The 14,829-nt window shown below is 40.6% G+C and overlaps 1 protein-coding gene across 1 annotated transcript; it reads right to left on the bottom strand.

The window, feature by feature from the left end:
- Nucleotides 1-4,407: 4,407 nt before the first annotated feature.
- On the bottom strand, nt 4,408-5,441 carry LOC120036371 (claudin-23-like). The gene has a single exon (XM_038982844.1). The coding sequence runs from the start codon at nt 5,416-5,418 to the stop codon at nt 4,618-4,620; it is 801 nt and encodes a 266-aa protein (XP_038838772.1). The 5' UTR covers nt 5,419-5,441; the 3' UTR covers nt 4,408-4,617.
- Nucleotides 5,442-14,829: the final 9,388 nt, after the last annotated feature.

Consider the following 14,829-nt stretch of genomic DNA (forward strand, 5'->3'; position numbering starts at 1 on the left):
CATGTCAACCCTCAGTAGGAACTACTGTCGTTAAACTGTTAATTCAACATGTCAACCCTCCGTAGGAACTACTGTCGTTAAACTGTTAATTCAACATGTCAACCCTCCGTAGGAACTACTGTCGTTAAACTGTTAATTCAACATGTCAACCCTCCGTAGGAACTACTGTCGTTAAACTGTTAATTCAACATGTCAACCCTCCGTAGGAACTACTGTCGTTAAACTGTTAATTCAACATGTCAACCCTCCGTAGGAACTACTGTCGTTAAACTGTTAATTCAACATGTCAACCCTCCGTAGGAACTACTGTCGTTAAACTGTTAATTCAACATGTCAACCCTCCGTAGGAACTACTGTCGTTAAACTGTTAATTCAACATGTCAACCCTCCGTAGGAACTACTGTCGTTAAACTGTTAATTCAACATGTCAACCCTCCGTAGGAACTCCTGTCGTTAAACTGTTAATTCAACATGTCAACCCTCCGTAGGAACTCCTGTCGTTAAACTGTTAATTCAACATGTCAACCCTCAGTAGGAACTCCTGTCGTTAAACTGTTAATTCAACATGTCAACCCTCAGTAGGAACTCCTGTCGTTAAACTGTTAATTCAACATGTCAACCCTCCGTAGGAACTACTGTCGTTAAACTGTTAATTCAACATGTCAACCCTCAGTAGGAACTACTGTCGTTAAACTGTTAATTCAACATGTCAACCCTCCGTAGGAACTACTGTCGTTAAACTGTTAATTCAACATGTCAACCCTCCGTAGGAACTACTGTCGTTAAACTGTTAATTCAACATGTCAACCCTCCGTAGGAACTACTGTCGTTAAATTGTTAATTCAACATGTCAACCCTCCGTAGGAACTACTGTCGTTAAACTGTTAATTCAACATGTCAACCCTCCGTAGGAACTACTGTCGTTAAACTGTTAATTCAACATGTCAACCCTCCGTAGGAACTACTGTCGTTAAACTGTTAATTCAACATGTCAACCCTCCGTAGGAACTACTGTCGTTAAACTGTTAATTCAACATGTCAACCCTCCGTAGGAACTACTGTCGTTAAACTGTTAATTCAACATGTCAACCCTCCGTAGGAACTACTGTCGTTAAACTGTTAATTCAACATGTCAACCCTCCGTAGGAACTACTGTCGTTAAACTGTTAATTCAACATGTCAACCCTCCGTAGGAACTACTGTCGTTAAACTGTTAATTCAACATGTCAACCCTCCGTAGGAACTACTGTCGTTAAACTGTTAATTCAACATGTCAACCCTCCGTAGGAACTACTGTCGTTAAACTGTTAATTCAACATGTCAACCCTCAGTAGGAACTCCTGTCGTTAAACTGTTAATTCAACATGTCAACCCTCAGTAGGAACTCCTGTCGTTAAACTGTTAATTCAACATGTCAACCCTCAGTAGGAACTCCTGTCGTTAAACTGTTAATTCAACATGTCAACCCTCCGTAGGAACTACTGTCGTTAAACTGTTAATTCAACATGTCAACCCTCAGTAGGAACTACTGTCGTTAAACTGTTAATTCAACATGTCAACCCTCCGTAGGAACTACTGTCGTTAAACTGTTAATTCAACATGTCAACCCTCCGTAGGAACTACTGTCGTTAAACTGTTAATTCAACATGTCAACCCTCCGTAGGAACTACTGTCGTTAAATTGTTAATTCAACATGTCAACCCTCCGTAGGAACTACTGTCGTTAAACTGTTAATTCAACATGTCAACCCTCCGTAGGAACTACTGTCGTTAAACTGTTAATTCAACATGTCAACCCTCCGTAGGAACTACTGTCGTTAAACTGTTAATTCAACATGTCAACCCTCCGTAGGAACTCCTGTCGTTAAACTGTTAATTCAACATGTCAACCCTCCGTAGGAACTACTGTCGTTAAACTGTTAATTCAACATGTCAACCCTCCGTAGGAACTACTGTCGTTAAACTGTTAATTCAACATGTCAACCCTCAGTAGGAACTCCTGTCGTTAAACTGTTAATTCAACATGTCAACCCTCCGTAGGAACTACTGTCGTTAAACTGTTAATTCAACATGTCAACCCTCCGTAGGAACTACTGTCGTTAAACTGTTAATTCAACATGTCAACCCTCAGTAGGAATTAATAGAATATATTAAACAGAAAAACACTAAATATTTTATTTCATAAAACCCCTTGTATCCTACAGTAAGATAACATATCCTAAACGCACTAAACAAAATCACTTGCAGTAGGATCATAACATGTATCCTAACAGTAGGATAACTTGTAGGCCAAACAGCCCTTAATATAATGATTTCCAGTAGGAAGTAACATGTAGTCTGAGCATCCTATCCTCCTGGAATAGAATATAAAGTGCATTTAGACAATTAAGTAGACAATGATTTGAGCACACAGATCCCGACCCATTGAATATTTAAGGGTGTATGTGTGTGTATATAGTATTCAGACCCCTTGACTTAACACATTCTGTTATATTAGTCTTATTATAAAATGGATTAAATAAAGGCAATTCCTCAAATCCCCACACAATACACCATAATGACAAAGCGAAAACAGGTTCTTAGAATTTTTCTAGTATTCAGACCCTTTTCTATGAGACTCGAAATTGAGCTCAGGTGCATCCTGTTTCCATTGATCATCCTTTAAATGTTTCTCAATCAAATGTTATTTGTCACATACACATGGTTAGCAGATGTTAATGCGAGTATAGCGAAATGCTTGTGCTTCTAGTTCCGACTATGCAGTAATATCTAACAAGTAATCTAACCTAGCAATTTCACAACTACCTTATACACACGTGTAAATGAATGAATAAGAATATGTACATAAAAATATATGAATGAGCGATGGCTGAACGGCATAGGCAAGATGCAGTAGATGGTATAGAGTACAGTATATACATATGAGATGAGTAATGTAGGGTATGTAAACATTATTTAAAGTGGCTAGTGATATATTTATTACATCCATTTTGCATTATTAAAGTGGCTAGAGATGAGTCAGTATGTTGGCAGCAGCCACTCAATGGCTACAACTTGATTGGAGTCCACCTATGGTCAATTAAATTGATTGGACATGATTTGGAAAGGCACACACCTGTCACAGTTGACAGTGCATGTCAGAGCAAAAACCAAGCCATTAGGTCGAAGAAATTGTCCGTAGAGCTCCGAGACAGGATTGTGTTGAGGCACAGATTTGGGGAAGGGTACCAAAACATTTCTGCAGCATTGAAGGTCCCCAAGAACAGTGGCCTCATTCTTAAATGGAATAAGTTTGGAACCACCAACACTGGCCACCCAGCCATACTGAGCAATTGGGGGAGAAGGGCCTTTGTCAGGGAGGTGACCAGAACCTGATGGTCACTCTGACAGAGCTCTGGAGTTCCTCTGTGGAGATGGGAGAACCTTCCAGAAGGACAATCATCTCTGCAGCACGCCACCAGTCAGGCCTTTATGGTTGAGGAGCCGGACGGAAGCCACTCCTCAGTAAAAGGCACATGACAGCCCACTTGGAGTTTGCTAAAAGGCACCTAAAGGACTCAGACCATGTGAAACAAGATTCTCTGGTCTGATGAAACCAAGATTAAAATCTTTAGCCTGAATGCCAAGCGTCACGTTGGGAGGAAACCTGGCACCATCCCTACGGTGAAGCATGGTGGTGGCAGCATCATGCTGTGGGGATGTTTTTCAGCAGCAGGGGCTGGGAGACTAGTCGGGATCGAGGGAAAAATGAACGGAGCAAAGTACAGAGATCCTTGATGAAAACCTGCTCCAAAGCACTCAGGACCTCAGACTGGGGCGAACGTTCACCTTCCAACAGGACAACAACCCTAAGCACACAGCCAAAACAACGCAGGAGTGGCTTCGGGACAAGTTTCTGAATGTCCTTGAGTGGCTCAGCCAGAGCTTGGACTTGAACCCGATGGAACATCTCTGGAGAGACCTGAAAATAGCTGTGCATCGACGCTCCCCATCCAACCTGACAGAGGTTGAGAGGATCTGCAGAGAAAAATGGGAGAAACTCCCCAAATACAGGTGTGCCAAGCTTGTAGCGTCATACCCAAGACTCGAGGCTGTAATTGCTGCCAAAGGTGCTTCAACAAAGAACTGAGTCAAGGGTCTGAATACTTATGTAAATGTGATTTATTTTTTTATAAATTAGCAAACATTTCTAAAAGTCTGTTTTTGCATTGCCATTACAGGGTAGTGTGTGTAGAATGATGGGAACAAAAACAATTTAATCAATTTTATAATAGGGTTGTAACCTAACAAAATGTAAAAAAAAGTCAAGGGGTCTGAATACTTTCCGAAGGCACTATATTCCATGTTCTATGGAGCTGGCATTGTCATTTGTAAATAATGTTACATCTTCAAATACTAACATGCCATAGGCCACATCATAGGCATATGTGTGAATGAATTTATATTACTATCATATTCACCCAAACAACAAGATTAGGTCTAGTTTTATGGTTAAAACGACATGCCTACATGTAGAGGTAAATGTCCTTCATTGGTAGATATGTAACGTTACTATGTAGTGCTATAGAATACATGTCACACCTATCAATGGCAACTGACCCTCTTCACCATAATGTCCTCACAGATCAACGTCATAAGCAGGTCGTCTTCCTCCGTACGAGGTGCTCTTTGCCCGGGGGAAGTCCGCCTCGTCTTCCATAGAGTCTTTAGAGTAGGGAACGCTGCTAACGCTACTCCGGGTTCGGGCTATGCTCGGCACCTCGATGCGGCGCGTTGGGGGTTTGGTGTTTCTGAAGTGTGCTGTGGTCTCCGAGACTCGCGTCTCTCCGCGGTTCTTACCGCCACAGCAACGACATATCCCAATGAACATGACCAAGCCGCCCAGTAGCTCGAAGATGCCCCCGATGTATCCCAAAATAATACAGTAGCCGACGCGAATGTCGGTGCTGGATGCGGCGATGTCCTTGAGGATGTGAGTGTACCATGCAATAGGGATGATCGTCAAGACTCCAGACAGAAAGATTAGCATTCCCCCCAGCCCGGCTACTGTCCAGTTCGGGCGGTCTCTCCAGCACCTTACCCCGGGGGTTGCCGTGGCCAGCCCGATCAGAGTCAATATCAGAGACGCTACCATCAAGCCCTGGGCGACCACTATAATCTGGTTGTTGAAGTACGCTTCGTCCTTTTGGCTACATTGGTTTACTCGGGATGAGTCGGACACCTTGCATATGTCCCAGATGCCTTGTTGTAGGAACGTATCAACCGGCAGTAAGGCGATAGTGTTGATGGTTCTCCAGTTGGGAGCCACTGTCGCTGTGAGGTTTAGGATCCAGCCGCAAGGGGCAAGGACCATTCCGAAGATAAAAATGCCCGGTGTGCGCATCGAAGTGCGGATCCACTGCTCCGCTTGGCTCGGCATGGCTTCTGGACTGCTGTTACTAACTTGTTAAGGTGATACAGCAGCACTAGTCAGTCTAAGGAAACTAAAGTTGACAGTCTGGAGTGTTGACTTAAAAACTTGTCCGACTGAAACTGAGGGGGGTGGTACGGTGATAATAAGTTGGGTGTGGTTTCACTTTGAAAGAGCACCTGTTGCATCTGCTTTAGACAGCTTCTAATCTCGTCTAATTTGATATAGGCTATTATACGACTAACTTAATATGTGTATCTAAATGTTGGACTTCAGTATGCTACATCCGCCTAGTTAATGCTATTTCAAAATACACGCACATTATATTAAACAAATATATATTACTTCATTTTCGTATCAATCTCCTTATGTTATAACATATTGGCAGTTTAGCCTAATAAGAAAGGAACCAATCACGATGATGCATTTAACTGACTAATATCAATACGTTTTATGATATGGCTTCCTCGAAGCTGACAGCCTGACTGGGAATGTGGTCATCAGAATACTTCGTCAACTGAGAATGTTCTGGAATGTGGCTCAACAGGAACTGGCCTGTCGTGGTGGTGATGACATGAAACAGTCAATTGATGCAGAGAGAATTAAACGTTTGGTCCTACACTCTAAAAATGTTTAACTTAATTATTAGTATTTCATACAGTATAGTATACCTGTCTGCATGGGCAAATTGGGCTGGACCATCTTTCTTTTAATAGGGTGAGCTGGTCTCACAGTGCCTTCAGAAAGTAGTCACACCCCTTTACTTATTCCCCCACATTTTCTTGTTAAGTGTGATTCAAATGGATTTAATCCTTTTTTGTCAACAGTCTACACAAAATATGAATGTCGAAGTGGAAGAAAAATTCTAACATTGGTAAAAAAAAATATGGAAAATAACACTAATAATCTTGATTGTATAAATCTTCAACCCCATGAGTCAATACATGTTACATTCACCTGGGATTACTTTCTAAATTTGTCTCTAAGAGCTTTCCATACCTGAACGAAATGAACTAAATTAATTGTCCAAAAAATTTGAGCAGTCAACAGCTCATGGTCTGGTCTCAATCTTAATGACACAGAAATCAACTGTCTCCTGTAGTCCGATGACCTGGTACCGCTGCCCCCACAGAACAGGGGACAAGTAGATAATCTTCAACAGTCTGTCAAACCTGGGCCCTGACAGTCAATCTCAAAAAGAATAACATAATATTCCATAAAAGGTCCAGATGTCAGAGAAACCAATATACAGTTGAAGTCGGAAGTTTACATACACTTAGGTTGTAGTCATTAACTCGTTTTTCAAATACTCCACACATTTCTTGTTAACTAACTATAGTTTTGGCAAGTCGGTTAGGACATCTACTTGTGCATGACACAAGTAAATTTTCCAGTAATTTATTACAGACAGATTATTTCACTTATAATTCACTGTATCACAATTCCAGTGGGTCAGAAGTTTACATACACTAAGGTGACTGTGCCTTTCCAGAAAATTATGTCATGGCTTTAGAAGCTTCTGATAGGCTAATTTACATAATTTGAGTCAATTGGAGGTGTACCTGTGGATGTATTTCAAGGCCTACCTTCAAACTCTTTGTCTCTTTGCTTGACATCATGGGAAAATCAAAAGAAATCAGCCAAGACCTCAGAAAAACAATTGACAAGGACCAGTGGATTGGAATCCACTCCAGTTTTAAACATTGATGAAGAAATAGGTATGTTTAAATGGTTTAACTTTCAAAATTGGGGTCATCTTGGTGTTACTGAATTATACTGCACTACATCTTTATGTAGACAGTGATGCAACATTTTTAAATGTGTCTCAAGTCTCCAGAATTTTGGATTTGAGATCAAATGTTTGATATGAGGTTACAGTACAGAATGTCATCTTTTATTTCAGGGTATTTTCAGACTTTTCTGATTTACCGTTTTGAAATGAAAGCACTTTATATGTCTAGTTGCAAGTTGTATTAGTCGTATGTACAGGATACTGATGGTAACACTATCCAATGAAATGCTTACTTGCAGGTAGCTTCTCGACAAAGCCATTGAAAATGCTGGAGTGTAGAGACATTCAACATTTAAGCATCACTGTCCCAATACTACTGTAGGGGAGTGTAATAACGACATCCCAATACTACTGTAGGGGAGTGTAATAACGACATCCCAATACTACTGTAGGGGAGTGTAATAACGACATCCCAATACTACTGTAGGGGAGTGTAATAACGACATCCCAATACTACTGTAGGGGAGTGTAATAACAACATCCAAATACTACTGTAGGAGTGTAATAACAACATCCAAATACTACTGTAGGGGAGTGTAATAACAACATCCCAATACTACTGTAGGGGAGTGTAATAACGACATCCCAATACTACTGTAGGGGAGTGTAATAACAACATCCCAATACTACTGTAGGGGAGTGTAATAACAACATCCCAATACTACTGTAGGGGAGTGTAATAACAACATCCCAATACTACTGTAGGGGAGTGTAATAACAACATCCAAATACTACTGTAGGGGAGTGTAATAACAACATCCAAATACTACTGTAGGGGAGTGTAATAACAACATCCCAATACTACTGTAGGGGAGTGCAATAACAACATCCAAATACTACTGTAGGGGAGTGTAATAACAACATCCCAATACTACTGTAGGGGAGTGTAATAACAACATCCCAATACTACTGTAGGGGAGTGTAATAACAACATCCCAATACTACTGTAGGGGAGTGTAATAACGACATCCCAATACTACTGTAGGGGAGTGTAATAACAAGATCCAAATACCACTGTAGGGGAGTGTAATAACAAGATCCAAATACCACTGTAGGGGAGTGCAGTAACAAGATCCAAATACCACTGTAGGGGAGTGCAATAACAAGATCCAAATACCACTGTAGGGGAGTGCAATAACAAGATCCAAATACTACTGTAGGGGAGTGCAATAACAAGATCCAAATACTACTGTAGGGGAGTGCAATAACAAGATCCAAATACTACTGTAGGGGAGTGCAATAACAAGATCCAAATACTACTGTAGGGGAGTGCAATAACAAGATCCAAATACTACTGTAGGGGAGTGCAATAACATCCAAATACTACTGTAGGGGAGTGCAATAACATCCAAATACTACTGTAGGGGAGTGCAATAACATCCAAATACTACTGTAGGGGAGTGCAATAACATCCAAATACTACTGTAGGGGAGTGCAATAACATCCAAATACTACTGTAGGGGAGTGCAATAACATCCAAATACTACTGTAGGGGAGTGCAATAACATCCAAATACTACTGTAGGGGAGTGCAATAACATCCAAATACTACTGTAGGGGAGTGCAATAACATCCAAATACTACTGTAGGGGAGTGCAATAACATCCAAATACTACTGTAGGGGAGTGCAATAACATCCAAATACTACTGTAGGGGAGTGCAATAACATCCAAATACTACTGTAGGGGAGTGCAATAACATCCAAATACTACTGTAGGGGAGTGCAATAACATCCAAATACTACTGTAGGGGAGTGCAATAACATCCAAATACTACTGTAGGGGAGTGCAATAACATCCAAATACTACTGTAGGGGAGTGCAATAACATCCAAATACTACTGTAGGGGAGTGCAATAACAACATCCAAATACTACTGTAGGGGAGTGCAATAACAACATCCAAATACTACTGTAGGGGAGTGCAATAACAACATCCAAATACTACTGTAGGGGAGTGCAATAACAACATCCAAATACTACTGTAGGGGAGTGCAATAACAACATCCAAATACTACTGTAGGGGAGTGCAATAACAACATCCAAATACTACTGTAGGGGAGTGCAATAACAACATCCAAATACTACTGTAGGGGAGTGCAATAACAACATCCAAATACTACTGTAGGGGAGTGCAATAACAACATCCAAATACTACTGTAGGGGAGTGCAATAACAACATCCAAATACTACTGTAGGGGAGTGCAATAACAACATCCAAATACTACTGTAGGGGAGTGCAATAACAACATCCAAATACTACTGTAGGGGAGTGCAATAACAACATCCAAATACTACTGTAGGGGAGTGCAATAACAACATCCAAATACTACTGTAGGGGAGTGCAATAACAACATCCAAATACTACTGTAGGGGAGTGCAATAACAACATCCAAATACTACTGTAGGGGAGTGCAATAACAACATCCAAATACTACTGTAGGGGAGTGCAATAACAACATCCAAATACTACTGTAGGGGAGTGCAATAACAACATCCAAATACTACTGTAGGGGAGTGCAATAACAACATCCAAATACTACTGTAGGGGAGTGCAATAACAACATCCAAATACTACTGTAGGGGAGTGCAATAACAACATCCAAATACTACTGTAGGGGAGTGCAATAACAACATCCAAATACTACTGTAGGGGAGTGCAATAACAACATCCAAATACTACTGTAGGGGAGTGCAATAACAACATCCAAATACTACTGTAGGGGAGTGCAATAACAACATCCAAATACTACTGTAGGGGAGTGCAATAACAACATCCAAATACTACTGTAGGGGAGTGCAATAACAAGATCCAAATACTACTGTAGGGGAGTGCAATAACAAGATCCAAATACTACTGTAGGGGAGTGCAATAACAAGATCCAAATACTACTGTAGGGGAGTGCAATAACAACATCCAAATACTACTGTAGGGGAGTGCAATAACAACATCCCAATACTACTGTAGGGGAGTGTAATAACAACATCCCAATACTACTGTAGGGGAGTGTAATAACAACATCCAAATACTACTGTAGGAGTGTAATAACAACATCCAAATACTACTGTAGGGGAGTGTAATAACAACATCCAAATACTACTGTAGGAGTGTAATAACAACATCCAAATACTACTGTAGGGGAGTGTAATAACAACATCCAAATACTACTGTAGGAGTGTAATAACAACATCCAAATACTACTGTAGGAGTGTAATAACAACATCCAAATACTACTGTAGGGGAGTGTAATAACAACATCCCAATACTACTGTAGGGGAGTGTAATAACAACATCCCAATACTACTGTAGGGGAGTGTAATAACAACATCCAAATACTACTGTAGGGGAGTGTAATAACAAGATCCAAATACCACTGTAGGGGAGTGTAATAACAAGATCCAAATACCACTGTAGGGGAGTGCAGTAACAAGATCCAAATACCACTGTAGGGGGAGTGCAGTAACAAGATCTAAATACCACTGTAGGGGAGTGCAGTAACAAGATCCAAATACCACTGTAGGGGAGTGTAATAACAAGATCCCAATACTACTGTAGGGGAGTGTAATAACAAGATCCAAATACTACTGTAGGGGAGTGTAATAACAAGATCCCAATACTACTGTAGGGGAGTGCAATAACAAGATCCAAATACTACTGTAGGGGAGTGCAATAACAAGATCCAAATACTACTGTAGGGGAGTGCAATAACAAGATCCAAATACTACTGTAGGGGAGTGCAATAACAAGATCCAAATACTACTGTAGGGGAGTGCAATAACAAGATCCAAATACTACTGTAGGGGAGTGCAATAACAAGATCCAAATACTACTGTAGGGGAGTGCAATAACAAGATCCAAATACTACTGTAGGGGAGTGCAATAACAAGATCCAAATACTACTGTAGGGGAGTGTAATAACAACATCCAAATACTACTGTAGGGGAGTGTAATAACATCCCAATACTACTGTAGGGGAGTGTAATAACATCCAAATACTACTGTAGGGGAGTGTAATAACATCCCAATACTACTGTAGGGGAGTGTAATAACATCCAAATACTACTGTAGGGGAGTGTAATAACATCCAAATACTACTGTAGGGGAGTGTAATAACATCCAAATACTACTGTAGGGGAGTGCAATAACATCCAAATACTACTGTAGGGGAGTGCAATAACATCCAAATACTACTGTAGGGGAGTGCAATAACATCCAAATACTACTGTAGGGGAGTGCAATAACATCCAAATACTACTGTAGGGGAGTGCAATAACATCCAAATACTACTGTAGGGGAGTGCAATAACGTCCAAATACTACTGTAGGGGAGTGCAATAACATCCAAATACTACTGTAGGGGAGTGCAATAACATCCAAATACTACTGTAGGGGAGTGCAATAACATCCAAATACTACTGTAGGGGAGTGCAATAACATCCAAATACTACTGTAGGGGAGTGCAATAACAACATCCAAATACTACTGTAGGGGAGTGCAATAACAACATCCAAATACTACTGTAGGGGAGTGCAATAACAACATCCAAATACTACTGTAGGGGAGTGCAATAACAACATCCAAATACTACTGTAGGGGAGTGCAATAACAACATCCAAATACTACTGTAGGGGAGTGCAATAACAACATCCAAATACTACTGTAGGGGAGTGCAATAACAACATCCAAATACTACTGTAGGGGAGTGCAATGACAACATCCAAATACTACTGTAGGGGAGTGCAATGACAACATCCAAATACTACTGTAGGGGAGTGCAATGACAACATCCAAATACTACTGTAGGGGAGTGCAATGACAACATCCAAATACTACTGTAGGGGAGTGCAATGACAACATCCAAATACTACTGTAGGGGAGTGCAATGACAACATCCAAATACTACTGTAGGGGAGTGCAATGACAACATCCAAATACTACTGTAGGGGAGTGCAATGACAACATCCAAATACTACTGTAGGGGAGTGTAATAACGACATCCCAATACTACTGTAGGGGAGTGTAATAACAAGATCCAAATACTACTGTAGGGGAGTGTAATAACAACATCCAAATACTACTGTAGGGGAGTGTAATAACAACATCCAAATACTACTGTAGGAGTGTAATAACAACATCCAAATACTACTGTAGGAGTGTAATAACAACATCCAAATACTACTGTAGGGGAGTGTAATAACAACATCCAAATACTACTGTAGGAGTGTAATAACAACATCCAAATACTACTGTAGGGGAGTGTAATAACAACATCCCAATACTACTGTAGGAGTGTAATAACAACATCCAAATACTACTGTAGGAGTGTAATAACAACATCCCAATACTACTGTAGGGGAGTGCAGTAACAACATCCAAATACCACTGTAGGGGAGTGCAGTAACAACATCCAAATACCACTGTAGGGGAGTGCAATAACAAGATCCAAATACCACTGTAGGGGAGTGCAATAACAAGATCCAAATACCACTGTAGGGGAGTGCAATAACAAGATCCAAATACCACTGTAGGGGAGTGCAATAACAAGATCCAAATACCACTGTAGGGGAGTGCAATAACAAGATCCAAATACTACTGTAGGGGAGTGCAATAACAAGATCCAAATACTACTGTAGGGGAGTGCAATAACAAGATCCAAATACTACTGTAGGGGAGTGCAATAACAAGATCCAAATACTACTGTAGGGGAGTGCAATAACAAGATCCAAATACTACTGTAGGGGAGTGTAACAACATCCAAATACTACTGTAGGGGAGTGTAACAACATCCAAATACTACTGTAGGGGAGTGTAACAACATCCAAATACTACTGTAGGGGAGTGTAATAACATCCAAATACTACTGTAGGGGAGTGTAATAACATCCAAATACTACTGTAGGGGAGTGTAACAACATCCAAATACTACTGTAGGGGAGTGTAACAACATCCAAATACTACTGTAGGGGAGTGTAACAACATCCAAATACTACTGTAGGGGAGTGTAATAACATCCAAATACTACTGTAGGGGAGTGTAATAACATCCAAATACTACTGTAGGGGAGTGTAATAACATCCAAATACTACTGTAGGGGAGTGCAATAACATCCAAATACTACTGTAGGGGAGTGCAATAACATCCAAATACTACTGTAGGGGAGTGCAATAACATCCAAATACTACTGTAGGGGAGTGCAATAACATCCAAATACTACTGTAGGGGAGTGCAATAACATCCAAATACTACTGTAGGGGAGTGCAATAACATCCAAATACTACTGTAGGGGAGTGCAATAACAACATCCAAATACTACTGTAGGGGAGTGCAATAACAACATCCAAATACTACTGTAGGGGAGTGCAATAACAACATCCAAATACTACTGTAGGGGAGTGCAATAACAACATCCAAATACTACTGTAGGGGAGTGCAATAACAACATCCAAATACTACTGTAGGGGAGTGCAATAACAACATCCAAATACTACTGTAGGGGAGTGCAATAACAACATCCAAATACTACTGTAGGGGAGTGCAATAACAACATCCAAATACTACTGTAGGGGAGTGCAATAACAACATCCAAATACTACTGTAGGGGAGTGCAATAACAACATCCAAATACTACTGTAGGGGAGTGCAATAACAACATCCAAATACTACTGTAGGGGAGTGCAATAACAACATCCAAATACTACTGTAGGGGAGTGCAATAACAACATCCAAATACTACTGTAGGGGAGTGCAATAACAACATCCAAATACTACTGTAGGGGAGTGCAATAACAACATCCAAATACTACTGTAGGGGAGTGCAATAACAACATCCAAATACTACTGTAGGGGAGTGCAATAACAACATCCAAATACTACTGTAGGGGAGTGCAATAACAACATCCAAATACTACTGTAGGGGAGTGCAATAACAACATCCAAATACTACTGTAGGGGAGTGCAATAACAACATCCAAATACTACTGTAGGGGAGTGCAATAACAACATCCAAATACTACTGTAGGGGAGTGCAATAACAACATCCAAATACTACTGTAGGGGAGTGCAATAACAACATCCAAATACTACTGTAGGGGAGTGCAATAACAACATCCAAATACTACTGTAGGGGAGTGCAATAACAACATCCAAATACTACTGTAGGGGAGTGCAATAACAACATCCAAATACTACTGTAGGGGAGTGCAATAACAACATCCAAATACTACTGTAGGGGAGTGCAATAACAACATCCAAATACTACTGTAGGGGAGTGCAATAACAACATCCAAATACTACTGTAGGGGAGTGCAATAACAACATCCAAATACTACTGTAGGGGAGTGCAATAACAACATCCAAATACTACTGTAGGGGAGTGCAATAACATCCAAATACTACTGTAGGGGAGTGCAATAACATCCAAATACTACTGTAGGGGAGTGCAATAACATCCAAATACTACTGTAGGGGAGTGCAATAACATCCAAATACTACTGTAGGGGAGTGCAATAACATCCAAATACTACTGTAGGGGAGTGCAATAACATCCAAATACTACTGTAGGGGAGTGCAATAACAACATCCAAATACTACTGTAGGGGAGTGCAATAACAACATCCAAATACTACTGTAGGGG

This window comes from Salvelinus namaycush, unplaced genomic scaffold (genome assembly GCF_016432855.1).
Source record: "Salvelinus namaycush isolate Seneca unplaced genomic scaffold, SaNama_1.0 Scaffold132, whole genome shotgun sequence".
NCBI lineage: Eukaryota > Metazoa > Chordata > Actinopteri > Salmoniformes > Salmonidae > Salvelinus > Salvelinus namaycush.

Coding starts and splice junctions, on each gene's coding strand:
- LOC120036371 (XM_038982844.1), bottom strand. CDS start 5,418: ATGCCGAGCCAAGCGGAGCAGTGGATCCGCACTTCGATGCGCACACCG.